The sequence below is a fragment of the Cibotium barometz genome, chromosome 37 (assembly GCF_041138505.1).
Source record: "Cibotium barometz isolate CiBa-2024 chromosome 37, ASM4113850v1, whole genome shotgun sequence".
In the NCBI taxonomy this organism is placed as follows: domain Eukaryota; kingdom Viridiplantae; phylum Streptophyta; class Polypodiopsida; order Cyatheales; family Cibotiaceae; genus Cibotium; species Cibotium barometz.
The window spans coordinates 31,378,870-31,405,673 of record NC_141082.1 but is presented as its reverse complement, the minus strand read 5'-3'; the positions used below and the strand labels follow the sequence as shown (position 1 = coordinate 31,405,673).

Below are 26,804 nucleotides of genomic sequence, written 5' to 3'. Positions count from 1 at the left end.
GGTGAAGGTAACCCCAAGGTAGACATAAGAACTAGTCACCTCCACTCTACTGCCTGTGTTTGTAACCATTGTATCCTTCATCACTTTGCGGGAAGTGTGAAAGACCATCACCTTGGTTTTCCCAAGGTTAACTGAGAGCCCCCGTTGTGTACAAAAATCCTGCATTGCATCCATATGATGCTGTAGTCCAGCCTGAGAATCGGAGATAAGCACTATGTCATCGGCATAGAGGTGTGTGGGTGTAAGATCATCCGAGAGGTAAATGGTCTTGCCTTTAAGGACTCTGTGGGTATCCATGAATGCCTGGCGACTGGGAAGATCCGGGAAGCAAATGAGCAAAGGGCGTGGTCGTGTAGTGTCTGTTCCAGCTCTCCATGCATCCGCAAAATGCCCGTTAACCTTGAGCTTCTTGCAAAGCTCTTGAACATCGGCCTTAGGGGAGCTTCCCTCAGGCCTGCAGAGCTACACGGGGGACCTGACTCTCTCACACACACTTCTCCACACACACACCAGCAGTCCACACACACACACACACACACACTCACACACAGACACACACACACACACCTCTCTGCTTGCATGAACACTGACACACATGCAGACAAGAACACCCATGCACCCATGGACGCATTTCAGTTATCACATATCTATAATACTGTGCGTGAACAGAAAACTGTACAAAAGTGTGTTTTGAATGGCCAGTTATCATGTCACCATTTGCTATCCTTGGCTAAACATGTGCTAGTGGTTTTCTTGCAGGCATTTCCACAAGAAAGAGTTGGCATTTTTGCACGTCGTGGAAAAGGTGGCCCTCTTGTAGTGGTGGAGTACAGTGAGTTAGACCATTCTCTTGCACATGCAATCAACCAAGTATCCGGGCGGCTTCGTTTTAATTGGAGCAATGTATGCTCTATGTTTTTGTTGATTATAGTTGGTGCTTACATTCAAAGGGTTTGGCTGTGCTGCTTTTTACGAAGAGCTTGGATGCATAAAACCATTCTAACTTGAGTAGTTTGAAATTACACTATATAATGCCTAAGTGCTGGAAATTCTAAATTGCTTGCATTCAGCCGTCCTTACCCAATGAATGCTCCCTTTCTTTGGACAATCCACAGTTTGCATAGTGCATCCTACGGCTACTTGTTTTCAATCCCTAAAACACAGACCAGAGAACAACAGGTCTGTCTGAGAAGTGGGCAGGTCTGACTTGCATCCGCTTGTGAAATGGTCCGGTCCTGGGCAGCCTGTCCCTTATGGAGGCTGCCCGTCATTTACATGTCTTTGAATCTTACTATCTGAGAGAGCTCTGTAACACTTATATCCATGACATGGATATAAACGCCCAAACAAGTTAGAAGGGCATTCCAGAACAACCATGAGTAAACACTATCATCTCCATTTATGGAACGGGGCAATCCAATATAGATGCTGTCTAGCATTTTGTTATTAACCAGATTTAGGGGGTAACGTGAGTAAAACCAAGGTTATAATAATTCACACTCAAATTCCTGTGCAGAGACATCCCAAATAGAAAGGGGACCTTGTGGATAATTTGGACTTGTACATTTGCTTAGAGTTATCTTTTCAAGGTCAAGATTCACCAGGAGACCCGCCCAAATGCATGACTTAGCAACAGGTCTTTGTCAGCTAGGATCCATAGCTGAAGCACCTACTTCACATCCTTTAACTACACATTGGATTGAGGTGGTGCATCTACCCTCAAAGATTCTATTCTGAAGGAAACACTTTCTATAGAGCTTGGGCCATTCTTGGCAGATGGCTTCCTGGTGGGCTGTGGATGCATCCAGAAACGTATGCCCCAATATATTAGGATTTCCATTGAACATATCAAAGTCCGGCGAGGGGAAATGGGACCTTACACTGGTGCTTGGACAAAAAGATTTTGTACTGTGTGTTAGCTTTGTGAGATCAATGTAGTTGAGAGTGAAGAGTGCTCTCTCCTCAGATGCAGCTTCTATGGAATCCAAGGATGGTACCAACTGAACGGTCACAAAACCTCATTACCTTGTACCAGTTCACTGAAGATGGCAGAGAAAAGAACGAGCTGGAGCAGCCCCCCGTTTGCGAACCTGCATCACCTCTCTCCCCTGTCCTCCTTCGCGCTGCCCCTTCCTCCCTCCTCCTTATCGTGTGCGTCCCCACCTTCAGCCTTCCTTCCCGCCACTAGTGCCCCCCTGTTTTCCGCCCTTCTGCCCCTGCTCCTGTGCACCCTTACCTCCATTTCGTCCCGCGTCCTCCTTTGAGTTGTCCTTGCTGCTCTTCCAATCCGCCTCTCCTGCCTCTGTGTCGTCTTCCTTTTTTACCTCCTGCCAGCACCCCCTTTGCCTTGCCTTTCTCCCCTCGGCCCCCGCCTCACTTCTCCCCTTATGCACTTCTGCATAGCAGGTTTTTGCACTCGGGCTATATTCTTTTGGCAGGTGTCAACTTCCTTTGGTCCCCACCCCTTTAGGAGGACTCATGGCAGCTGCTCTGTCACCCCCGACTGAGGCCGCCTCCCCCTGCCTCCTCCGAAGTAGACCTCCAGCACCTAGCATCAAGAGTAGCCTCCCTCGAAGCCTCAACATTGGTTTGCAAGATTGTGTGTAGCCGTCTGGCGCCCAGCTAGCTTCGTGACTTGCTCCAGGCCAGCCTCTTGGCGAGCCAGGCAAGATCATAGATATCCATACCCTTGGGTGCGGCTACTACCAGGTGGAGTAAGGCACCCCGGCAACTTCGAACCGCGTGCTTCACATGAGCCCCGTTGCGTTGCGCACACCCCAGGTGATTTTCACATGTTGGCAGCACGGTTTTGATCCCGCCTTGGACCCTCTAGCTGAAGTATCTGGATTCTTGGTCACAGTCTGTTTTCCAGGCCTTAGGAAGGAGTACCTTCCACTTCTCCCCGTCATTGGGAGAACAATAGGGCAAGTGTTGGAATCCTTGATGACAGGTGCCCTCGATATTGGCGTGGGTGGCTGGGATTCCTTCACTTCAGATCAACAATTCCTTTCCGGATTCAGTACCGCATGACATCTCTCTTCGGTGCCTGCAGGGGGGCCCCAGCCTTCAGTGCGTGGAGTACTCAAGGCTTCCTGGCCAGTGCTTCATTTTCTTTCAGATGGTTCACTTGTGCCAGAGCTTTCCCTTGTCATCAGTCTAGGTGAGCTCTGCACTCCGGTGTCCCACTCACCCCCCCCCCCTCCCCCCCCAAAACAAGAGTGGAGAGAGCGGATCAAGCGCCTCAGTGTCACCTCCTCCCTCTGGTGTGACAGAGCTCCAGCACCATACCCTTGAGGATGAGGATGGGGGTAGGTGGTAGTAGATGAACGGGCGGAGGCAACACTGACGCCTAGCCAGAGCAGCATGGTGCTGCCAGCCTGCCTGGCGAGATAGCTCGAAGGCCCTAGGCAGAAACAGTTGTGTCAAAGAACTGTTTCGAGCATTTATCTTAAGATCATCCATCTGGAGTGGAGGCCCCACCTGCCACCCAGAGGGTCCCAAACTTCAAAGTCAGGTCGAGCCTGGAGACCGGTCCCATGGAGTAGTTCGGTTATGGTTTTCCCTATTTTTTGGGGGACCCACCCTTCCCCCGAGCTACCCTCCTTCGATAGACCACCCCCCCCCCCCCCCCCCCCCCCGGCGCGCCCCCTGCGCCCTCCGGCACGTCATGGGACTGCGAGTGCACTACAGCTTCTTTAGATGCCTACTAGTGGACGCGAATGCTTTTGCAGACTTTGTCTCCTCTCCAAGTCTGTGTTATCTTTGACTGATCCAGACCAGTCACTCCGGAGAATGGACCAGTGATCTTCTCCTTCCCACTGAGTCTAGCAGCAAAGCGTGAATGGAGTCCGGAGACTGTCTCCTCCACAAATCATGGACAGGTTATAGAGCTCTTTTTCCACCTGGGAGACCTGCGCCTCACAGACATTGTCTCTCACTTTTGGCCCTTGGTCCGCATGGAGCCTGGAGGATCAGGCCATGGAAACCAGGATCGTGAGCTCAAGAGATTGAGTTTGGAGGCGATCCTCTTCGTTTACCTTTATGTAATGGTGGCAGTCCCCCTTCCCCCTATAGATACCTCTACTGTGATAGCTGGAGTCTAGTTTATGCATACAGCTGAGCTAGAGCGGAATGGGTCCACATGGAGCATAGGATTGGGGAACACCTCGGGCGTCTGCGTACCAGGATAGACTGACCTGTCACCATCCAAACCCTCACCCAAGTCTCACAGGGTGGAGGGCTGCTCAGACAAATATTACCCCACTAGACCCCTTTGATGTGGATGCCTCTTGGAACATTCAGGGATTGGGAGGCCCACAGTGCTGCTCTTGGCGGGGAGTTCTCCGTGAGGAGCTGCAGAGAGCCTTAGTGGGAGGCTTTATCAACATTCTCTTTCTTCAGACCACTAGACCCCTTTGATGTGGATGCCTCCTGGAACATTCAGGGATTGGGAGGCCCGCAGTGCTGCTCTTGGAGGGGAGTTCTCTGTGAGGAGCTGCAGAGAGCCTTAGTGGGAGGCTTTATCAACATTCTCTTTCTTCAAGAGCATCACTTGTCAGCTCGTCATACCCGCAAATACAGGAAGATTTTGTAGCGCAAGAGCCACACCTTTTGGTCACCCACCTTTGGTACTTTTGGGATCCAAGGTGGAGTATGTACCTCAATTGGTGAGCAGATTCTTCCAGTGGTGGTGGACTCTGGCACCATAGTGGCAGGGAGGGTGCAGTGGGTGATTATCAGACTTGGGGAGGATGGGTAGGCCTCCTTAACATTCACACATCCCTAATTTCATGGGAGGTCGAGCTGACTTCTGGAGCATGATTCGGTAGGGCCTCCCTGAGGCTGATTTCTGGTGTATGGGGGGAGACTTTAATATGCTGGAGACCCGGGGGATAGAGTAGGTGGTAGCCAGGATATTTTCTCTGGTGCAGAGCTTGTGGCTTGGGAGGAGCTTGTCTTCACCATCAGGAGACATGACCCCCAGCATCTCCCGGAGTTTGGGCATAGCCAGGAGAGTTTGAGATTCTCCAGATGTGACAGGTGGAGCGCATTCCCCAACCTCTCGTGGTTGTATTGGTTCTACGTTGATGAATGGGCCTGTGGATGAGATGATTTGGTGGGTATTTAGCTGGCACTATCTTTTCAGACTATTCGCCCGTCATCCTCTCTTTAGGACCCCTGGCGACAGGATAGTCTGCAGAGCCTCGTCATACCCGAGAGCTTGATCCAGGACCCAGAGATTTGTAGGAGGATTGAGGAGCAATTTGAGAGCTTTGCCTTTGATGAGGGCACAGCAGTGGCAACTCTGGATACTGGGTTGAGTGAGATCAGCGCCATTCTCCCGGAGGCAGCTCACACCAGGCTAGCAGAGTTTAGAGAGCAGGAGAGGAGTCTCTGTCAGAGCCTAGCCTCCCTTCAGCGCCTACAGGAGTACACCCTGGACAGTCCTTGGATTGAGACTCAGATGGCCACAGCCTGCACTGAAATCAGCTCCGTAGAGAGGAGAGGAGAGTGGAGTACAGATTCCATGCCTGCGTGTCTTTCTGGATCAGGCTGGAGACAAAGGCACAGGGGACTTCTTCGAGTGGATAGGGCCTCACCACCAGAGGGATGGCATCTGGAGGCATAGAGGATCGGACGGCACCACTGTTTCCGAACTGCCCCAGGTTCGAGCCATAGCCACACTGGCTTCTTGAGTTCCCTCCTCACTGTAGAGCCTCACTCCCTGCTGGTACATGATGCGAGAGAGAGGGTCTAGCAGCACACGCGTGAGGTGGTCCCACTGGCTCTCCGGAGCTTCTCGATGACACATTTCTTCCGAGGAGTTTGCAGAGGCTTTGCAGGCACTCCCTAGGGGCAAGTGTCCAGGTGAGGATGGGCTTTGGTAACCTTGTTTCTAAATCACTGGGAGCTCATGAAGGGCGGTTTCCGTGCAGCCTTCAATGACATCATGATTTTCGGATTGATGCCAGAGAAACTGGCGGAGGGCTTGATTCAGTTGATCCCCAAGAAGAGAGGTGACAAGTTGGAGATTCGCCAGTGATGTCCCATAGATAAATGGGTGTCAAAATGTGTGATTCATAGTATAGCTATGGGAAATGGCTGAAAACAGGGTTTTTGGGCTGTTTTGGGGTTCTAAAGTAGTGAATGGATTGTGACTGTTTTGAATTCTGAAGTGCCTTGTTTCAGATGTTTGAGCCATTTCCCCCCTGCAGTTAAGCTGTTTCCCCAACAACACATGTTGTTTTCTCGTACAACCCCTAATTCCTGGCAAACAGCTGTTTCAGATGCTATCCCAACAACATGTTCTGTGTCACCACAAAACCCCCAATTCCAGGCTGTTAGCAGCTTCTCTTTTGTTTTTTCTTCTCATCAATCTTGTCTTCCCTAGTCTCTCTTCATTAAATATCCTTTTCATACTCTCTGTGTGTTTCTCCCTTCTCCCGTCTCCCCTTTATTTTGCATCTTTCATGCTGAGGCGGCATTTCCCTGTTTCAGCCCCCCCTTAAAATTTTTGTTTCCGTTGATCTCTCTCCCGTAACTAAGATTCCTGGAGTTTCAAACTCTTAAGAATAGATTCCTGGAGTTTCAAACTCTTAAGAATTTGCTTGTTTAAGTTTTTTATGGAACGTCTACAATAGGAAGCTGTGCATATAATATAGAATGTGTTTGTTAGTTTTAGATGCTTTGGTTTTCTTTTCGATGAGTACACCCCACTTACCTCCCTTTTGGAAGAGCAAACAACCTATTTGACCACATATGAAGGTAATGTGATGTTATAATCTATGTTTGTGTTATCAGGTTTGCCTGCACATGTTCTCACTTGATTTTCTGAACGAGGTTACTGAGGAGCTTGAAAGGAACAGCATGTCGGTAATCTCTCTCTTAAATCTCCTTCCTATGTTCACACATAATTCTTTGCAGTCACTGCTTTTTATGTTTTGATATGAATCCCACGGATTGTGTTGAATTGTTAGAATGACAGCATCAACATTAACTGTATATATAAGGCCTCTAATACAGCACTTAATTTCAGAAAATCCAATTCAAATTTGCATAAAAGCTCCTCTTTGCTCCTCCATGGTCCGAGGGTTACCGTGAAGGTGTTGCCAATGTCATCTGAGTGTACGAATCAGATCTGTCCAGGTGGCAGGGGTTCTCTCTCCTCTTGCTGAAGCAGCATGCTTGCAGGTACGCTGTGAGGCTATCTCGTACTTGGACTCCTGTGACATGGAGGGATCCCAGAGTGTTTGGGTACCTCTTGGGCCTCTATCAGGGTGATGCAATGGAGATTTTGATGTAGCACCATGACGGTGTTGGTCTCCTCATACTGCATAGTGGGGACGAACTTGATGTTATGAAGCTGGTGTGGGGCTGCCCCTATGTAAACAGGCCTCTTTCTGTACATCATAACTGATGTGGTGCGATGCAGTTCTGGTTGAGAGCCTCAGTTATGGCATCTGCTAGAGCCAAACCCATAGGTGGTCCATAGCTCACAGGTTCGAAAGGCCTCCATAACCTAAGGGCGATCTACCATCATCTGAAAAGCCAGCTTAGGCTGAGTTAGGGTGCAATGTGGTAATCTCCAGCATATGCCGACTTATTTAAGCAATTTGCCAGCTCTGCCTTGGAAGATTGGAAGAACAAATAAAACAACAGACCGAGACTGTCATGGCCCGTAGCTCTCACTGAGCTGTCAACTGTGTACTAAACCTAACCAACGGATGCCATCCCACCTCATCTTACCTCTATCATGTTGGCTCAAATTTTTTTCCTCAGATTGGCCTTAGGCCTAACGTCCTCCTGTAGTTACCGTTTTTTTCACTGGCACTTATTTATCCGCCCTTAGGCAATGCTGCTGAGGAAGCACCTTGTGGGGTTTTGAACCCAGGACCTCCTAGTCCTCGACAAACACCTTTACCACTTGAGTTATCATCTCATTGGCCACCTTGGCTCATTTCGTCAACCACATCCTCTGTATTCCTATGAGTGAATAACTTATCCACCATCTCGCCTGCCCATCCACCCTCGCATACTCTTGTCAGCCATGGTCAGTCTCCCATAGTCAAAGTTGACTAGAGGAATATGCCTGATAAGCAATATACATGTGTGTGGTCATCGTAGTAAACCTTTACTTCTTAAATCATTGAAGTACTCGAGAAGAGCGTACTTGTAGCACCCTGTTCTTATTTCTTAGGGCACTTGAGAGTGGAGTGTTTTGGAATCATAAATTTAAAACAAAGGCCTTCATCGTTGGCCTTAAATTCTTGAATGAAAGAGTGAGAAGTGAGTTTTGGCTTCTTCCCCCTGAAGCACCTTCAGCTGCATTAAAAGGTCCTGTTTCTTTTATTTAACTTTCGAAATCTGCTTGAGCCTTGAACAAACTCAAGCTTTTAGGCTTTGAAGAGCAATGCATTTGTTTAGAGTTTTACTTGCCATTTCACATTTATCTAGGCAGCCCAGGCAGGAACCTGCTCATTCTTAGACAAGAAGTCTTTGCACATTTCTTGCTGGAACTCATCCTTGTAAACGATTGACTATTGGTTTTCTCTAAACTCAACTACCACTCTTAAGACTACCGAGATTTGCTTGAGCCGCTCGCGCACGAGCGACGTTTATAATCTTTTTTTTTTTTTGAAAAAAGTATGGATTACATCTTTATTTATATCCTTTTCCTCTCCATTAACAACAAGAGATTACACGAGTTTGCAGTACCGGCTGGGAGGCTCTGCTATAGGTACATTCTCAGGCTGTAGGTCCAGACGTTAAGTTTTTAAGCATAAGAGAGTCTTGCATTTGTGATTCTCTTAGGTTATTGATATAATGTGTTACTGTTTGAAAAGGTTACGATCGTACCATATTGCAATTCTAGGAGTGTTAAAAGCAGTTGTAGTTCTTTATGGTTAATATTGGATATCCATATTTTCTACCTAATGGTCCACCATCTCTTTCCCCAATTCCCCTTCTTAGCCTCTATAGGAATTTGACCTCTCTCTTCAATTTCCTCATCCCTCTTGTCCACATTCTTAGCTTCTATCTTCCTGCTTTCTTCTTCCTTTCAAGAGATGGAGGCAAAGAGTCTACTTCCCTCACCCTTGGACAAGCATTATTTAAAGAGAGTGGGATTTACTAAGGTTACTTTAACCTTTTGAAAGTGGGTTTTAAACCTTAGTGTGGCCACATAGCAGCCACTAAACAAGCCGGGACTTGGGTAAGCATGTAACAGAAGCCTCGATTCAGAGATTTTCCAGAAGGGGGCTTTGAAGATAAGAATCGTGCTTGTTTGGGTCATGGTTGGGAGGTGAAGAACTGAATAAAGCTGTCTGTGAATCGATTGGTGTCAGTGATGTGATGTGAAATCAAAGCAATTAAGCCTTAATTATAAAATTAGGGTTTTGAACTGCGTAGTACGGATAAATTATGGTGATTGCTACACAGGTGAACCTAATTCAAGCTCTACACATGTCAATGTGCTGTTTGCTACAATTCAGTCTTCTACACACATCCATTTTTTCCCCTTTGGTCCTTCACCTTAAGACATATAATTTAATGCGATGGCCTTCTCCCTTGGGCCTTTCTTCTCTAATGGGCCACCTCACCCACTGAACATTCTATTTATGCACCCGTCTTTAGCTGAATCCCATGTATATAGGACATGTAACATTGTTGGATAAGGGAGTTGGAGCAGTCTCCATGTAGTTCTCCTAAGGGTAACAATCAGTGATATTGAAACACAAAAGAAAGTAGCCCACCACTGTACCACAGCATGCTGGGGAATATGCTGGGCGAAAGGACTGACAAGAAAGAGAGAGCCAAAAGAGAGGAGAGAAACCAAGGAAGAAAAGAAAAATCTTGGGTTTAGATCTGTGAATGGAGAAAGCAGAGAAAGGGCTATGACAGGAGAAAGCAAGAAAGGGAAGATGGGGCTAGTGATTGCTTCAAGAGAAAAGGGTGGATGGAGAAGTGTGGTAACTTTAAGGCAACACAAGAGGCTGAATCAATAACGATGCAAACAGCTTTTGACTTTTGAGAAGAGGAAGAGATTTTGAAGATGGGGCTAGTGATTGCTTCAAGAGAGGAGTGGTAACTTTGAGGCAAGACAAGAGGCTGCATCAATTACGGTGCAAACAGCTTTTGACTTTTGAGAAGAGCAAGAGATTTTTTCTTTTAAGAAGAGCAGGAGATTTTGTTTCAATTAGGAACTCAAGATAGAGGTAGGTTGTATGCTGTTTGACTTGCATTTTTCAAGGTTGGTCAAATGATTCACCTCCAAGTCATGAAAACTGTAAGAGTTTTTAAGCTTTCTGGGAAATATACTAGGCCTTACACGGTAGTACAATCGGTTTTCGCAACCTAGCATGAACCAAATGATCCTGTTTTTTCTTGTTACTGTGAGCATAAATGTGCATAGGGGAGAAGGATCTTTTTGTATGCATATTTGCCTCGTAAAAGGCGTTAAGATGCTGGAGCTTTTTTGCCACCCCCGAAAAAAAGCTAAGCTTTGCTACCTTTTTGTGTGTATAAGGCTGCACAATCTGCATTTGTAGACTTGAGTATGCTTTTTTTTAAATGAAGATGGGCACAGGCTTTGGTTTGCAAGTGAGTTTGGGCACTTTTAATAGCAGCCCATGTAGCCCAACTCTTGCACGGCCACCTCCTCCTGTTACTAAGATGATGTTTTAGTTGCTATGATTATATGATACCAATGGAGACAAACCTCTACTCCCAACCAGCACCTCCAAACACAAGTTAAGCATAAAATACCATCATATTTGGGAGTGGCAAGCTGACTACCCAACCGAAGATTTATTGAGAGCACCCCTGTGCCTAAGGCTCAACCAACACTAAGGCATGCCATTCTCCCAAACCCGGGTGTTGCATACCAAGAGAGCGACCTACTATCCAAGTGTATGGCTAGAGCACCACCAGGGCCATGCCTCTGTCTCTGCTATGTGGAAATCCTCCTGTGAGTTTATAAAAGCACACCTAATTTTCATTAGGTCCTTTCACACTAGCCCACATGAAGTGACCCATGGTGCATTGCAAGCACCCTCACAGTACATTATATTTTCTTTGAGAGTTTCTTGATTGTGCCGACTTTGGTTAATACCTGCCATGGTGTATTCAAACAAATTCAAGCTTTAGATTTATAAAAAAAAGTTTCTTTCTCCTTTTTTTCACATGCGTTTTATGTGCTGCAAAATAAGGTACCATTATATGTGCCCATTTTTCAGTTGATTTTTGACATTTCTAGTAGAAGGTTGATTCTAATTTTTGTTCAACTGTTACAGCTATCATATTGCTGAGAAGAAGATACCTTCAGTTGAAGGGACAATCGATGGGATAAAGCTTGAACAGTATATTTTTGATGCATTTCCATATGCATCTTCGTTTGCCCTTTTTGAGGTTGGTTCAGGTTTCTTGTTTATGTCATTAGTTGCATTGCAATCAGATTATGCTTGAGTTCTGACCACTGGTGTTCTTGGGTGTTTTATAGGTTCATAGAGAAGAAGAGTTTGCGCCTGTCAAAAATGCAAACGGAGCTGCAACGGACACGCCTGATACTGCTCGGCTTCTTTTACTTAACCTACATACACGTTGGGTAGTTGCTGCTGGTGGCTTTGTCACACATTCGATACCTTTGCACTTGACAGGTAGTTCTGGGGAGGAATGACTATTCATTAGGTTCGTTTATTTTTGCTGAGTGTCAAAGCAGGTGTTGTGCATGGTGATGTGGAGGAGCATCATTACAGAGAAGCAGTGTACGGACTCAGACGTGGGAGTGTGCAGGCTTTATGTATATGGGTCTGGATTGCTCACTTTTGCTCAACGAAAGGGGAAAGTGTTTCCTGAGAGTCTGGCATGTTGGGTCATGGTGGTCCAAAACAGTTTGATATTGTCATTGGCGGCTGTGGAGAACGAGAGGGGGATTATGAGTCCTTGGTACAGATCCACAGATTCGACAGGTTGTATTGTCTTCACTGGCAAGATGGGTTGTGTACGATGAGAGGTGGTGACATTACTGCTTTTGAAGGACCTAGAGGGGGGTGGCCTAAGGTTGCTATGCGGAATTGCATGGATCATATGGGATAGCTTCCTAGAGTGATCAAAATGGGTTTGTCCTTGGTGGAAGTCCGCACAGAGGAGAGTTGTTCATCATGAGCTAGGTGGTTGGTGGGATGCAGATGGCGTGCAGTTGGAGTTAGTACAGAGGATGTGTGACACTCCTGGAGCATGTTACTGCTCACATGGTTTTGTCCCTTCTTCTACAAGTTCCAACGTATATTTGATGGGGAGCTCCAGTGACGATTGAGAGCAAGTGATGATCGAGGTACTGGAAGATCGTACTTGGGGAGAACATGGAGTTGGTCTCATTGGAAGGTTTGGAGTGGATTCTAGATCCTGTACAGTTACTGTAGAGTTTCAGAGGAGCATCCGCGTACATCGATTTCACAGCCATAAGATGAGAGGGAGTGTCATCTCCTTGCTGCTCCCTCTTCACAAAATCATGGATCCGAGGAGATATGAACATCCATGCCACGCTCTACACCTTATAGTGCCTCCATACCGCTACATATGGCATATATAGACGCCCCAAGAGCTATGTGGTGGCCCAAGGAAACACACATCAACACTCCCAAAATTTCTTTCTCAAAACTTTTAAAATGTCCCTTTTTTTAAAATTTTTTTTCCCCATTTTCCCAATTTCTCTATTTTTTTTCCCATTTTTCTCGAATTCTCCAAATTTCTCCCGATTCTCCCAAAAATCTTCCCCAAATTCCTTCAAATTTCCTCAAGTCTTAATTTTCCCAGTTTTCTCTAAATCCTCAATTTCCTTGAATTTTCTCAATTTCTTTTAATTTTTTTAAATTCTCTTAGATTTTCCAATTTTCTCGTAATTTCTCCCAATTTTCTCAATCTCTTTCAGATTTTCTAAAATTTTTAAAATTTTGAGAATATCCTAATTTTCCCAAGTCTTCCACACTCCCCGAAGTTTACCCAATTTTCTAATTTTCCTCAAATTCTCCCAATTTCACCAAGTTCTTGTATTTTTCCCACCACTCCCCTAATTTCTCTCAAGTTCCCTTAAGCCTTCTAAATTTTCCCAATTTCCTGAAATTTTTTCAGTTAATCGATTTTTAAAAAGTAAAAATTCCTTGTCTCTTGTTTCATATTTTAAATGATACCTTCAAAAAGCAAAAAGTGAGTGTCTACTCGTTTGGGACTACCAAATGTATCGTATCTAAAGTGCGTAACTGCTTGGATTGAATGCTTGTGAATGTCCACGAGGTTAGGGATGCGTGGGAAACCCCGTGGATGCATTTGAGCGTAAACATGTTTGTGACTAACGTAGTGTATATTATGTTTTAAAAATCATGCTAAACTTTTGGGCACACAAATGACATGTTTTTGCCACGCAACTTGCAAGTGGACATTCGTAGAAATGCCCAAAGTTGATCCACGACTTTTTCCATGTCCAAAATCCATGATGTCCACCAAATACAGTAAGTGAATATGAAATCCATTCTTCACGGGACACCCACTTTATAAGTTGTCATGTCCATTAAATAAATTTAAAAATCTCTAAAATATGGGGTGGCAAAATAACAAAATGTCAAGACTATTCAATAAATTGGCCACCCACATTATAAAAGTGTGAATGCCCAACAAATACACATATCCATAGGCCTTTGTTCGCATGCTCGATACCCCAAATGTCCAAAAGGGTCCATGGGGTGTGTTTCCAGAATACGTCAGTTCTACATCCATAGTGAGTGAGTGAGTCAGTCAGTCAAGTCCCTTAACCCACTTGAAGAGAATTATTCATGCATATAGATGTCATAGAAGCCTTAGAGTTTGCATCAGGACATGTGTGCATTTATGCATAGCATTCATCCCATATGCATGTAGTATCACGATTGTGACTAACTCTCTTAATCTCTCCCTAATTACTCCTTAATCCCTAAATAACTCTAAAGACACTTGTGAAGGGTCACACCCTTGCACATGGGTCACTATCAAAGGACATTTCTATTCATTAAAGACACACCCCTAAGTCCTAAGGACATAACCGTTGATTCAAGAGCCACACCCCTTCACAGAGATGTGCCTCTTCAATTGTACCTTTTTGGCCTCTATTTAAGAAAGGTCCCCGTCTCAATGCAATCACTCAGTCTTTTCCTGCAGTATTTGTCTTATGTTCATTAATTAAGTCTTAATCATGTTAATAAAGCTATAAGAGGTGTACAGTGGTAACAGAGCAAACCTTTTCTGCCGTGTGACATGTCCAAAACCTAACCCTAACCCTAGCCCTAAAATCAGCCCTAACCCTAACCCTAAAATCAAGTTGCCCAAACCCTAAAATTGGGTGTAGGAAGTATTGAATGGAAGAGTAAGAGAGAATGCCCCATCAAATTCAGCCCCAAACTCCCAATTTTTGCTGATTAATGTCGGGCCAGTCCTTTGCAGAAAACTCTTGAACAGAGGCAAGACAGTATGCAACCCCTCAATATGGAGGCTTACCTCTTCAGCCGGCACCCTTTCATGGACAAGCACCCCTCCATGGAGTAGTCGCAGCCCTTCGTGGAGTTTCCCCAGCCGGCTGCCTGTTGAGAAGCGCACGTCGATTTGTTTTTTTTTTAAAAATTAAAAAATACACACACATAATACCCACTCTCAAAGGTTGGGTCTAAGGTTCTAAGTGCCATGTATTCAAGCAAAAAAAACAAAAGAAAAAAAAACACCTTTACGGGCTCCCTCATGAACCAGCGCCAACTTCCACATATTCGTGTAGTTTTCAGCCTTCGCCTACACACGATTTCAACGTGCGCTAGCTTGCAGCCGCCTCCCTTTTCCACGGCTTCAGCCTGCCTCAGCCTCTTGGACGTGTGCTTGCTGCTGTCCATTACCATTGCTTGGACCAGCCGCTTCCAGATTTACGTATGATTGCCGGCCACCATCTCCTTGGTGCTTCTCCTACAGCAACAACATTATTTATGGCAATCTTCTTTAGGTGTGATTTTTTCATTTTCTTGGGCATTAAAATCTCACATAATGTGGTGCATTAGAATATCGAAAACCCGTCACTTTATTCTATTGTGTGCTCTCCGCCCATTAGAGGCCAATATCACTTTTTACGGGTTTAAGAGCACCTCCTAGATCACGTGGACACACATTACCCTCTTCTTTGACGGCTTATGGCAGAGGAAACTTATGAATTCAGTTATTTATAGGATACACCCTCACAGTCCATAGTGCCCTCCCCTACCCATGGTTCTCCACCGGTCTCTGTGCCTGTTCCAGTGAGTGTGCCCCCCTCTTTACAGCCCACTCATTACCGTGTTCAGATAGCCACACCGACTTCTCACCTCCGAGAGTTCGATGTGTGGGTGATCCGTGGTTGTACTTCTGCATAGGATCTAGATTATTACTGTTTTATGCTCAGGCGTCATCCTTTTCTAGGCGCTATCGTTCCTGAGTGGAGCATCATTTTGCATGAATATTGCACCTATTCTGAGAACGTTTACCCATCTTCGTTCACGGTGCGCCCTTCTACACTAGATTATACACGTTTTTTGACACCAGCAGCTGTCCCTACCCCTGTACCTTCTTCTCCCGCAGTAGACTCTCGTGCAAGCCTAGTCCCAGAGAATCGCCCTCATTATACTGGATGGTCCATAGCCGCTTCACCAGCACGTAGCCTCTCCTCACGGGATTTGTAGATGCCGCACCCTCCAGCCAATGGTTCTTACTAGAGCCCAGCGGCGTCCTTAACAGCAAAAACCTCCAGAGCCTCGTCACCCTGTAGCCTCTACATCAACGTCTTCTCTCATGGCTGAACCTGTTGACATACCGGCTCCTCCAGAATGGTAGCAAGCTTTGCAGCAACTTTAACAGCAGTACCAACAGCACACTAGGAGTCCATGGCATCCTTGGCTTCATAGATCCAACAGCTCCACACGGATCGCCACTCCCACACGAGTTCAGTACCAGCAGCAGATGTTTCAGCAACAATACCACCAGACGAAGACGTCATTCCTTCCGAGGTAGAAGGTGATGACCTTAAAACTCTGTATCGTCTTTTACAAGCTAGTAAAACAAAGAAATTAGAAATTAAACCTCCTGAATCTTATGGTGGTCAGCGCAATAAACGCATCTTAGACGAATGGCTCTACAAACTGCGGTTATACTTTGAAACCATGACTCTTTCTGATTCAAAAAGGTGATTTTTGCGGTATCCCTCCTCAAAGACACTGCTTTATTGTGGTGGCAACGACGACAGCACGTCGGAAAATCGGTTACAACGTGGGAAAATTCGAGTGGGTCCTTCGTAAGCAATTCATACCTGCCAATGCGGATTTCCTAGCCCATACTCGCTTATGCCATTTGGACCAAAATGGTTCCTTGGCGTCTTATATCTTCCAGTTCACCAACTTGATAGTGGAGATTGACTCCTTGTCCCCAGCGGACAAACTCCATGCCTTCGTTGAAGGTCTTAACCCCACACTGCGTGCCGATGTTCAGAAATATAATCCTGTCGATCTTGCCGATGCCATACGTTACGTCGAGCGGGTTGCAGACAATAATTCTTGAAATTCGGTCTCTTTCGGTTGAGCTAATGCCTTTCAGAAAGCCAATGGGTCTTGTATGAACCGAGATAGTCGAAGAGAATCTTCTGGCACTTCTACCTCTCGGCCTAATTAATCCCCAATGGAATAATTCTCAACACCCTCGCCGATCAAAAGGATCGTCCTCTTTTCAGTCCTGACGTTCTCAGTCCTTCCAACCACGCAGTTCGGATCGTGGACGGGACGAAGGACGTGACCAATCTCGCAATCCTTGTCCTTCCACTGTCCCTTCTGGATGGGAATAACAAAAGACAGGATTGTGCACAATTTGCAATCGATCTCATCGTTGGTTTGAGTGCCCCAAAAGACCAACCCATTGACAGAATTCTAATGCAGCACCCTCCACTTCCGAGGAGAAACTCCCAGTTGCTAATAAAGAAAAGCGTGTGGTTAATCAGCAGGCTATTGCACATGTTTCGGTGATCACTGCCAGTGCCACAGCTCAACCTGCCTCTTCACCGTTGCCCCAACGGTCTACTCAGGTTTTGGTTCTTCAAGGTTCTATTTCCAATCACCCTATTCATGTGCTCATCGACAGTGGGTGTTCTCATAACTTTGTGGGAACCACCTTGACCCAGACATCGAAGATTTGGACTTCTCAAGGTGCCTGTTATTTATGAAGTAGAGCTTGCCGATGGTTCCACATCCTTGTGTAACACTGTTGCCAAAAACCTCTCCTTGTCCCTTGCCCAATCAGTTGCAAGGCTGTACCAAACATGTGTCCATTCCTGTACCTTCTGCCTGCATGTGTCCATTCCTGTACCTTCTGCCTGCATGTGACCTATCTCCTGGAGAAACCCAAATAACATGTTCCCTCGAGAAAACCTACGACCTGTTTCCACATGAAACCTTTAGGTCTGTTTCCCTTTGAAACTTCTGCCCTGTTTCCATACAGAACCATTCATAGCACCATTCAACAAGAGTGCCAACAACGGCATACATCTAGTTACCTGTTCCCTCATGAAACAACTGGAAACATAGAGATGCCCATAACTGTAGGTCCCTCTGTTCCTTTCTAGCAAGAGAAAACAATCTGCTCCATGAGCACGTAGCCATGCGAGCTTGCATCACTCCCATGCCAAGAAACATAACCAAATGACCTGTACTTGCGGCCAGAAACCCAAGTACATAGCTGAATTTGCAGCCAACCCAAAAACAGCCCATAAACTGTCCCAAAACAGTCCTGAATCCAAAGCAAAGAGAAGCTGAAAGTTCCATCAGTTGAACGCCATCAACATGATGTCTATGTTCATGAATATCCAGCCCTTGTTCATCTAGGAGAAGAGCACGCAACCCTGAGCGCCTGCAGTCTAGCCCTCCTGTGCACCAAGCGAGAGAGAGAGAGAGAAAAGAGCATGTGCCACAGCTTCAGCCCTCCCTCTACTGTTTCTCCTGCAACTTGCCACCCTCCAGAAGAGCTTGAACAATCCTATCGGCCAGCAGTCCTGACCACATGGAATCCAAAGTTGTACTTTTCTGCAGACCAGCCAGCTGCCTGGAGAGAGAAAGAAAACGCATCCTCCAAGAGCTAGAGAGAGAGAGAGAGAGAGAGAGAGAGAGAGAGAGAGAGAGAGAGAGAGAGAGAGAGAGAGAGAGAAAGAAAGAAAGATTTTATTAACGTCTTCCAAAAGACCGAACTCGGCCTATGAGACAAATCGGAGTACCTGTATGGGGTATCCTCTGTCATCCCAACAAAATGAAAAAGTACTGAATAAAAAGCTGAATCTGGGTGTGCAGGGGATGGAGCTCTATTACTAGGAGAATGCAAAGCTATATGCATGGAGTATACAATCATGATATGCAACCTAGCTAGCTCCATCCTGTACCATACTGGGGGTATAAAATGGTATACATCAGTGAAGGGGGTGTCCACAGCTCCCTGAAGAACATGCCTGGGTGTGCTCTGAAGCGAGCCAGTCGCTCCGCACCCTCTCTGTGAAACTGAGCTCTGATCTCTGTCATCTCTCTCTGGTATAGGCGTGGTGTCCGAAAGCCAGGTGTCCTCTGTCTCCTGCGGGCTCTAAGTGTCTCTGCTCTCTGGAGAGTAATTCCCTGCCGTGTAGGGGCTGGGAGGGGTATGGATCTCTGAAAAAATGTAGTAATCTGTGTCTGTCGTCCCCCCTCTGGAGCTGTCTGAGCCTGTAATAATGTCTCTCTGTGGCGCTGTATGTCTAGAATGTATCTCCCCAGTATGCGCTGGTCTGCTGTCTCAAAGATCTGGCGTAGGGAATGTGGCTCTCTGAATAAAATGGGATATCTCTCTCTGATGGCTGTATATGCTCTGCATCTGCATACATAATGCTCCTCACTCTCCACCTCCTCTTTGCACAATCTGCATACCCTCTCCTCTCGGGGGATCCGTGCTGCTCTGCCAGTCTCAATCTCCAATCGGTGTGATGAAACTCTGAGCTGACCAATAGCCACTCGGGAGCCGTGTGGTAAAAAGCCCTCCATGTATCTAGGCCTCTCTATAAATCCATCAACAGTGATACTCATGAAGTGATCTCTGTAGTATAGCATCTTCGGTGGAAGAGGCTGTGTAGGCGATATCCATGTCTCTCCTGTATAGAGCTGCCATAGATCCTGTCTCAATACTCTGTTCCTCTCACTATGAGAGAGACGGATATGTGGTGCATCCCTGTCATATTGGAATGGTGGTAGATGATCCATGTCTAGGCCATGCTGTGAGAACCAATGTGTGGCCTGTGCATACCATGATCCTCTATCTCCTGCCTCAGCCAACTGTCTAGATGCCTGAAAAGCTCTGTATGATAATCTGTCCTGTGGCATCTCTCTGAATCTGTCTAGCAGGCATATAGTCTGAAATATGGCCTCTACCATCATAGGAGGCGCAGCAAACTCTGCTCAGATAATGTCATGAGGTACTGACGGTTTGTTGCGTATCATGCGTGCCATCATGAGGGCCTGTGGTCTCTCTATCTGTGTCCACCAATGGGTAGCAAGGCCTGGCGCCCATACTGCTGCTCCATACATCAATGCCGGTGTGACTAATGTGTCAAATAGCCACCCCTTCGTCCGGGGCTCCTGAAAATGCGCCTGGTGGCACTGTCTCTCTAGCATAGCCAATGCTTCATATCCCCGTGTCAATCTAGCTCTGGCTGCTGAACCCATGGTAAAGCGTGTGGCTGCTGCAGAGAAGGTAACCCCTAGGTACACATATAATGTCACCACCTCCACCTGGCATCCTGCGAGAGTGAATGTCAGCTGACTCCTGCCCTGTCTCGATGTATGAAAGACCATAACCTTGGTTTTCCCAAGGTTCACAGTAAGACCCCTCTGTGTGCAGAAATCATCGAGTGCATGTAGATGCTGCTGTAGACCACCTGGGGACTCAGACACTAATACAATATCATCAGCATAGAGCATAATATGTACTGAGGTACCTGCTAAATCAACTCCATCTCCGCCTCCCCGTGTAATGAAGTCAGCCACCTCATCAATGTATAACCCAAATAGCGTGGGGGAAAGTGGGCATCCCTGCTTCACACCAATGGTGCTAGCAATAGTCTCGGACATACCTCCTGGACATCTGACTCGCCCAAAAACCTGCTCATATAATGCATAGATGCCCCATGTCATATCTGCTGGTATGCCAAGAGACTGCAGGCGCTGAAAGAGCCTCTCTCGTGGTACTGTGTCAAATGCCTTGCGGAAATCCACAAAGCAGCAATAGAGCTTTCTCTTCCTCACTCTGGCCTGATCAATCATACATCTCAAAGTGAATACATGGTCAGTGGTAGAGAAAGCTCTCCTGAAGCCTGCCTGCCCTGATGAGCGTGAACCTGCTCGCTCAGCATATAAGCTAAGCTCCTGCTCCAGCACTGCACCATAGAGTTTGGCCAGCACGTGGCCAACCATAACCGTCCTGTAGTTGCTCGGATCGAGCATATCCCCTGTTTTGTGAATCGGCACAATGGTGTGCATCGTCCACTCCGCAGGCAAACCCTCTGCTAGTGCCCTGTTAAACAGGTGTGCAAGAAAAGGAGCTAAAGAATCTACTGCATATATGAGATGCTCACCCTGCAGGCCCATATGGTCGGCGGCCCGTCCATGCTGTAGGCGGCGGATAGCTTCCTGTACCATCGAGTGGGTAAAGAAGCTAGCTGTGGTAGGTCGAGGCTCGTGTGGGCTGAGGTATAGGTGGCTGCTGTGGGGCATGGTATAGACCCTCTGCATATGTGTGCCATGTCTGTGGGTCTGCAATAGGTGTCGGGGTCCGGGGCTCTCTGAAGTGCCGCCATGAGACAGGGCTATCTCTACTCATGAAGAAATGAAAGATCTCTAGCTCCTGTATCTCTGCGAAGGCCCGCCTTTTGCGGCGAGTAAGTCTCCTCATCTCTCTCCTCGACTCCTGCTCTGTGATGGCTCCCAAGGCTCTCTGTATGCGGAGTCGTGAGTACAGGGCTCTGCACTCGTCGTCATACCATCTGTTCTGGGGCATAGTCCCAGGTCTCGCAGGCTCTCCTGAGTGTACACGATGTGGGAAGCTCTGTAATGCAGCCGTGTGTAGGAGTGATGCGAGCTGGGCTGTAATGGTATCCATAGATGCCAGGGGATCCATGAGTAGGAGCCCATCCTCTACTCTGCCAGTGTATATGTCTGCCATGTCATGTGTGAAGTAGATGGTAGTGTGTGGCGTCGGTATGTGGCGGGCTGGTGATACTGGTGATCCGGCTAGAGAGTGGGTGAGCTTGGTGAGCTGTGCGCTGCCCTGCAATCTGCCCACCTGCGCTCCTTGGTGACCAGCCATCAAAGAAGAAGCACCCCCGTCTGCTGGCCCGACTTGTAGCTAGAGAGGGAGAACCTCCACGTGCTGCTCAGCCCCCGTGTGCCACCTGCAAACAGACCGCCTGCCTGCTGCTCAACTCTGTCCCTTTGTCCAGCCCACGTGCGGTCCACGCAGCCGACTTGTACCTGCAGTTCAGCATGCCTCTGTCTCTTGCCCTGCCCTACACAGACACCTGGGAGAGAGAAAGAGCTCAACGTGTTCTCCTGTGTACACTGCTGAACAACCCTCCTCAGCGAAGAAGCACACACACATCTAGAGATAGGCGCCCCTTTCTGCCTGCTAGCCTCTCTTTTTTCCCAAAAAGCACACGTGGCCCCAAAATAGCATATGGGCCACGTTTTCTTTCATAAAAGGCATTAAAAATGATTTTAAAGGTTTTTAAAACCTTTTAAGTTAAAATCTCTTTGCCCCCCCTTCACACTTGGGGTTGTCCACATATGGGCTCCCTTTTTGACTCCAACCTGATGCCATTCACACTGTCCACCATGTCCCCGTGCACACCTGCATCTTGTCCAGAGAAAAACACAGGGTCGTGACATACCCCCCTCTTGAAAAATGGTAAGTGTCCTCGATTGCACTCAATGGCACAGCAAAGCATCTCATGAGCAAAGACACCCCATAGGGCAAAAACAATGGCCTTCCAATGCATCTGGGTGATAAAAACAGTCATCCTGCACAATAAGCCATACTGTCCTCTTGCTTGTTCCTTCAGAACCTACAGCAAAAGTCTCAAACCAAATGGAAACACGTTAACTGTGTTAGCCAAAAACAAAACCATGCATCATTCTACATATGACACACATATGCATGACACACACATGCATTCGCAAACAATATGCTCCTCAAAATGCTCTACCTACTCCAAAGTAACAGTCTAAGGGCTGCTCGCAAGCGTTACGCCCATGGGCATCCCGCAGGACCCACGACTGAAGGTAAAACATGAGCATATGAAAGCACTCAATGCATCTAAACACTACATCCACTAAGTACTTTCCCACATATGTCTCATGGCCATCCCGCAAGAGTCACACCCAATGGTGCTTCCATGAACTTAATAAAGCACTTGATGTATCATACCAATATACATGCAGCACATGACACAATGCAGAGTATTTCCCAATGTATTCTCAATGGTACCAGGAGCCAATGGCACCAGAATACAAAAATACCTCTACCTCAAAAAAAGTGTATGCATACATGCACAAATAGAGTTCGACCCATATTTCCATGAACCAAACCAACTCTAGGACTACTCGCAGGACTTATGCCCTCCATAGAGTTATCCATAGTTGCAGTTATAGTTCAAGGTGCGCGCGACTGCCAACTTTACCATCTCATGTGACTAGTACACAATATCATAGAAGTCCCATAAGCAGATGTACCTTCAGCCTCAGTACCTTCGGGTGAATACAAAGATGTCACCAAGCGACTCCTAGATAACAAATGAGCCTGTCTGTAACAACAAGGGAGCGGAGGTGCTACCCCCCTCTTGAGCATCAGGCAATGCTCCAGACCTATGCTCTGCTGAACCTGAACGAGCCGTAACAAGAGTCGACTCCAACTCATAGGCATCAAGATAAAGCTGCAACTCCTGAGGTGAATCTGCTAAGTCACCCTCCTCCATCCACTTCGCATCCATCAGTAAACCTCCTCCACCCACTTCGTATCCATCAGTGAACAGCTCTTGAACTTCACAGGATAGCGACGGGAAACCTTACCCTGTACCTTTCTTTCCTTATGTGCCAGTATATGCTCAGGAATAAGAACCTCGTCAAGTTCCTCCGCTTCCATCTGAGCCTCATCTGATACATCCTCAGGCACCCAAAACCTGCTTGCACTCCACCCAAGTGGTAAGCACAAGTCCTCGATGAAGCATAGTAGATCACCACTGCTAAACATAGAAAGAAACTGTCTTCCGAACCCATGAAGCCTCTATGAAGATACGACCGGTGACAAACTGTCGAAAGCCATAGCCTTCAACGCATCTCCTGCACCATAACACTTCAACTGCTTCTTGTTCCTGGCCGACTACTTCTTGTCCTTGGTGTCTTTTCACCTGAGCTTCATCTTCAGCTCTTGCTCTTCACCTCATATAGGCAAAGACACAAAATCCTGTACTGTGTCCTGCACTTCCTTTTCACTTTCCTCATGTTGAAGCTTTTGATGTGACTCTCATGAGACAACCACGAGCTCGCCCCCTTAGGAAAGTTGGCGATTGTCCCGACCAAAGCAACCACGGACTCGCCTCCTTGAGAAAGTCGACGATGTGTCCCGGCAGCGGAACCTTGAAACCGGCCTAACTGGCGGTGAAACAAACACTCGCACATAAAACACTTCAACACCATTGAGGACCTAGAAAAGGAAAACAAACAGGGGGAGCTAGAGTGCTCCTGCAAACAGTACACAGACACCGATTGGCCCCAAATCGCAGTGGCGCCCCTTGCGGTATTTCTTTAATTGAATATAAGAGCTTTGATTACAATATAAGGCTGGGAACTCAGCCGTCGCAGTAGAACCCTTGAAGCCTGCAAAGAACCTGCATCAGGCTTCTTGTCCACTCGGCATCCACAAACAAGTCCAGCCATTGTTCGCATCGAAAGACTCTTCTCACATTGAGTCTGCATACAGAAGCTTTCTCCCATGATCAAGGTTGCCACAACCATCCATAGCCTCTCACACTATGAACAGCATCACACCCTGACACATCCAGTGCTCCTGCATCACAACACAGACTCCCAAACTGTCTCTCAAAAGAGAACTCGCATCACAGCACAACATACCATACAGTCGACACACCTGTACCAACCCTCTCTACCTTCCAAGGGTACTATCCATCTCCGTCATGGATTCCTTGTCCCTTGCCCAATCAGTAGCAAGGCTGTACCAAACATGTGTCCATTCCTGTACCTTCTGCCTGCATGTGACCTATCTCCTGGAGAAACCCAAATAACATGTTTCCTCGAGAAAACCTACGACCTGTTTCCACATGAAACCTTTAGGCCTGTTTCCCTTTGAAACTTCTGCCCTGTTTCCATACAGAACCATTCATAGCACCATTCAACAAGAGTGCCAACAACAGCATACATCTAGTTACCTGTTCCCTCATGAAACATCTGGAAACATAGAGATGCCCATAACTGTAGGTCCCTCTGTTCCTTTCTAGCAAGAGAAAACAATCTGCTCCATGAGCACGTAGCCATGCGAGCTTACATCACTCCCATGCCAAGAAACATAACCAAATGACCTGTACTTGCAGCCAGAAACCCAAGTACATAGCTGAATTTGCAGCCAACCCAAAAACAGCCCATAAACTGTCCCAAAACAGTCCTGAATCCAAAGCAAAGAGAAGTTGAAAGTTCCATCAGTTGAACGCCATCAACATGATGTCTATGTTCATGAATATCCAGCCCTTGTTCATCTAGGAGAAGAGCACGCAACCCTGAGCGCCTGCAGTCTAGCCCTCCTGTGCACCAAGCGAGAGAGAGAGAGAGAAAAGAGCATGTGCCACAGCTTCAGCCCTCCCTCTACTGTTTCTCCTGCAACTTGCCACCCTCCAGAAGAGCTTGAACAATCCTATCGGCCAGCAGTCCTGACCACATGGAATCCAAAGTTGTACTTTTCTGCAGACCAGCCAGCTGCCTGGAGAGAGAAAGAAAACGCATCCTCCAAGAGCTAGAGAGAGAGAGAGAGAAATGAAATGAAATGAAATGATATATTAACGTCTTCAAAAGGCCAAAATGACCTATGAGACCAAAAAGGTTACAACAATTGGTGGATCTGATACAATGTCTGTGTAAGGAAAGCTAAAATCAATTAAACAACTAACTGAAACTGAAACAACTATGAGGAAAAGTACGGTACCAGGAGCTCCTAATGGATAACATGTGGGAGGAAAAACTCCAGCAACAAAGGTAAGCATCATACATATCACTATCCAAAGATGTCTCTCATCGGTCGATGGCGGATATCCTCAATGTCCTCCATGGTGAGTACTCTGACTGGACGTCTCCCATGCCGTGCTAGTATGGTCCTGATCCTCTGTTGTAGTCTCCGCCGGTGTCGAGATGGACCTCTCATCTTGGGGCGCCTGGACCGCCCCGGCTCTATAGCCCGATCAATCAGTGTACCTCTGGTGCGGCTGTCCTCTGGGGCTAGCTGCAATGCCTGCTGACCTGACTGCTCAATCTCTGGTCGAAAGAAGTCTGTAATCTGCCTCTGTAGGTGTCTCTCCCTCTCTGATCCCCTCCCTCTCAGGAGACCCTCTCTATGTCTACGCAGCTCTAGCAAGTACAATCCGAGGCATCTCTGATCCTGGTATCTCATGACTCTAGAAAGTGGTCCAAAGCCCTCTCTGAACAGGCAGTGAAAACGGCCTCGTATCTCATAATATACCGGACAGTGACATATGTAATGTAACTCTGTCTCTGGCTCCATCTGGCACAGCTGACAAATCCTGGCCTCAGCTGGTACTCCTCTGAATCTGCCAGAGAGAGAGAGAGAGAGAGAGAAGAGAGAGAGAGAGAGAGAGAGAGAGAGAAACAAAACGCATCCCCCGTGTGCCACCTACAAACAGACCGCCTGCCTGCTGCTCAACTCTGTCCCTCTGTCCAGCCCACGTGCAGTCCACGCAGCCGACTTGTACCTGCAGTTCAGCATGCCTCTGTGTCCTGCCCTGCCCTACACAGACACCTGGGACAGAGAAAGAGCTCAACGTGTTCTCCTGTGTACACTGCTGAACAACCCTCCTCAGCGAAAAAGCACACACACATCTAGAGATAGGCGCCCCTTTCTGCCTGCCAGTCCCTCTTTTTTCCCAAAAAGCACACGTGGCCCCAAAATAGCATATGGGCCACGTTTTCTTTCATAAAAGGCATTAAAAATGATTTTAAAGGTTTTTAAAACCTTTTAAGTTAAAATCTCTTTGCCCCCCCTTCACACTTGGGGTTGTCCACATATGGGCTCCCTTTTTGACTCCAACCTGATGCCATTCACACTGTCCACCATGTCCCCGTGCACACTTGCATCTTGTCCAGAGAAAAACACAGGGTCGTGACATAGAGATTAGTTGTCAATGTGTGAAAGTCATGACGGATGAATTATGGTCAATTTGTGAAAACTGTGATAGACCATCTATCATGGCTTTCACATACTTTAAGTCTCTCATGGTTCACTTCTTTGAAAATGGCATGTCTACCCTTTAATTTAAGAATCAAGCATAGTTGTTTCTCATACCGGTATGAATGGGTTCGTACCGTACGGTTTGTACGGATACCGTACGATATGGTATGGTACGTTCTCCCCCCCCCCCCCCCCCCACCCCCCTCATCCTTGAAATTTTTTTTTTCAAATGGTTTAAAAAAATATAG

At 46.9% G+C, this 26,804-nt stretch overlaps 1 protein-coding gene across 6 annotated transcripts in view; it reads left to right on the top strand.

Moving 5' to 3' along the window:
* The window catches only part of LOC147617168 (UDP-N-acetylglucosamine diphosphorylase 2-like), a 155,308-nt gene that overhangs the window by 106,719 nt on the left and 21,785 nt on the right, over positions 1 to 26,804 (top strand). For 3 of the 6 annotated variants that reach the window (XM_086776773.1, XM_086776775.1, XM_086776774.1), the window contains exons 11-14: positions 760 to 903; positions 6,802 to 6,869; positions 11,292 to 11,406; positions 11,498 to 11,654. In XM_086776773.1, coding sequence (XP_086632899.1) covers positions 760 to 903; positions 6,802 to 6,869; positions 11,292 to 11,406; positions 11,498 to 11,654 — 484 coding nt within the window. Of the gene's footprint in view, positions 1 to 759; positions 904 to 6,801; positions 6,874 to 11,291; positions 11,407 to 11,497; positions 11,655 to 26,804 lie in introns of all 6 variants that reach the window. The other 3 variants (XR_015262387.1, XR_015262388.1, XM_086776776.1) reach the window with 2 other exon arrangements.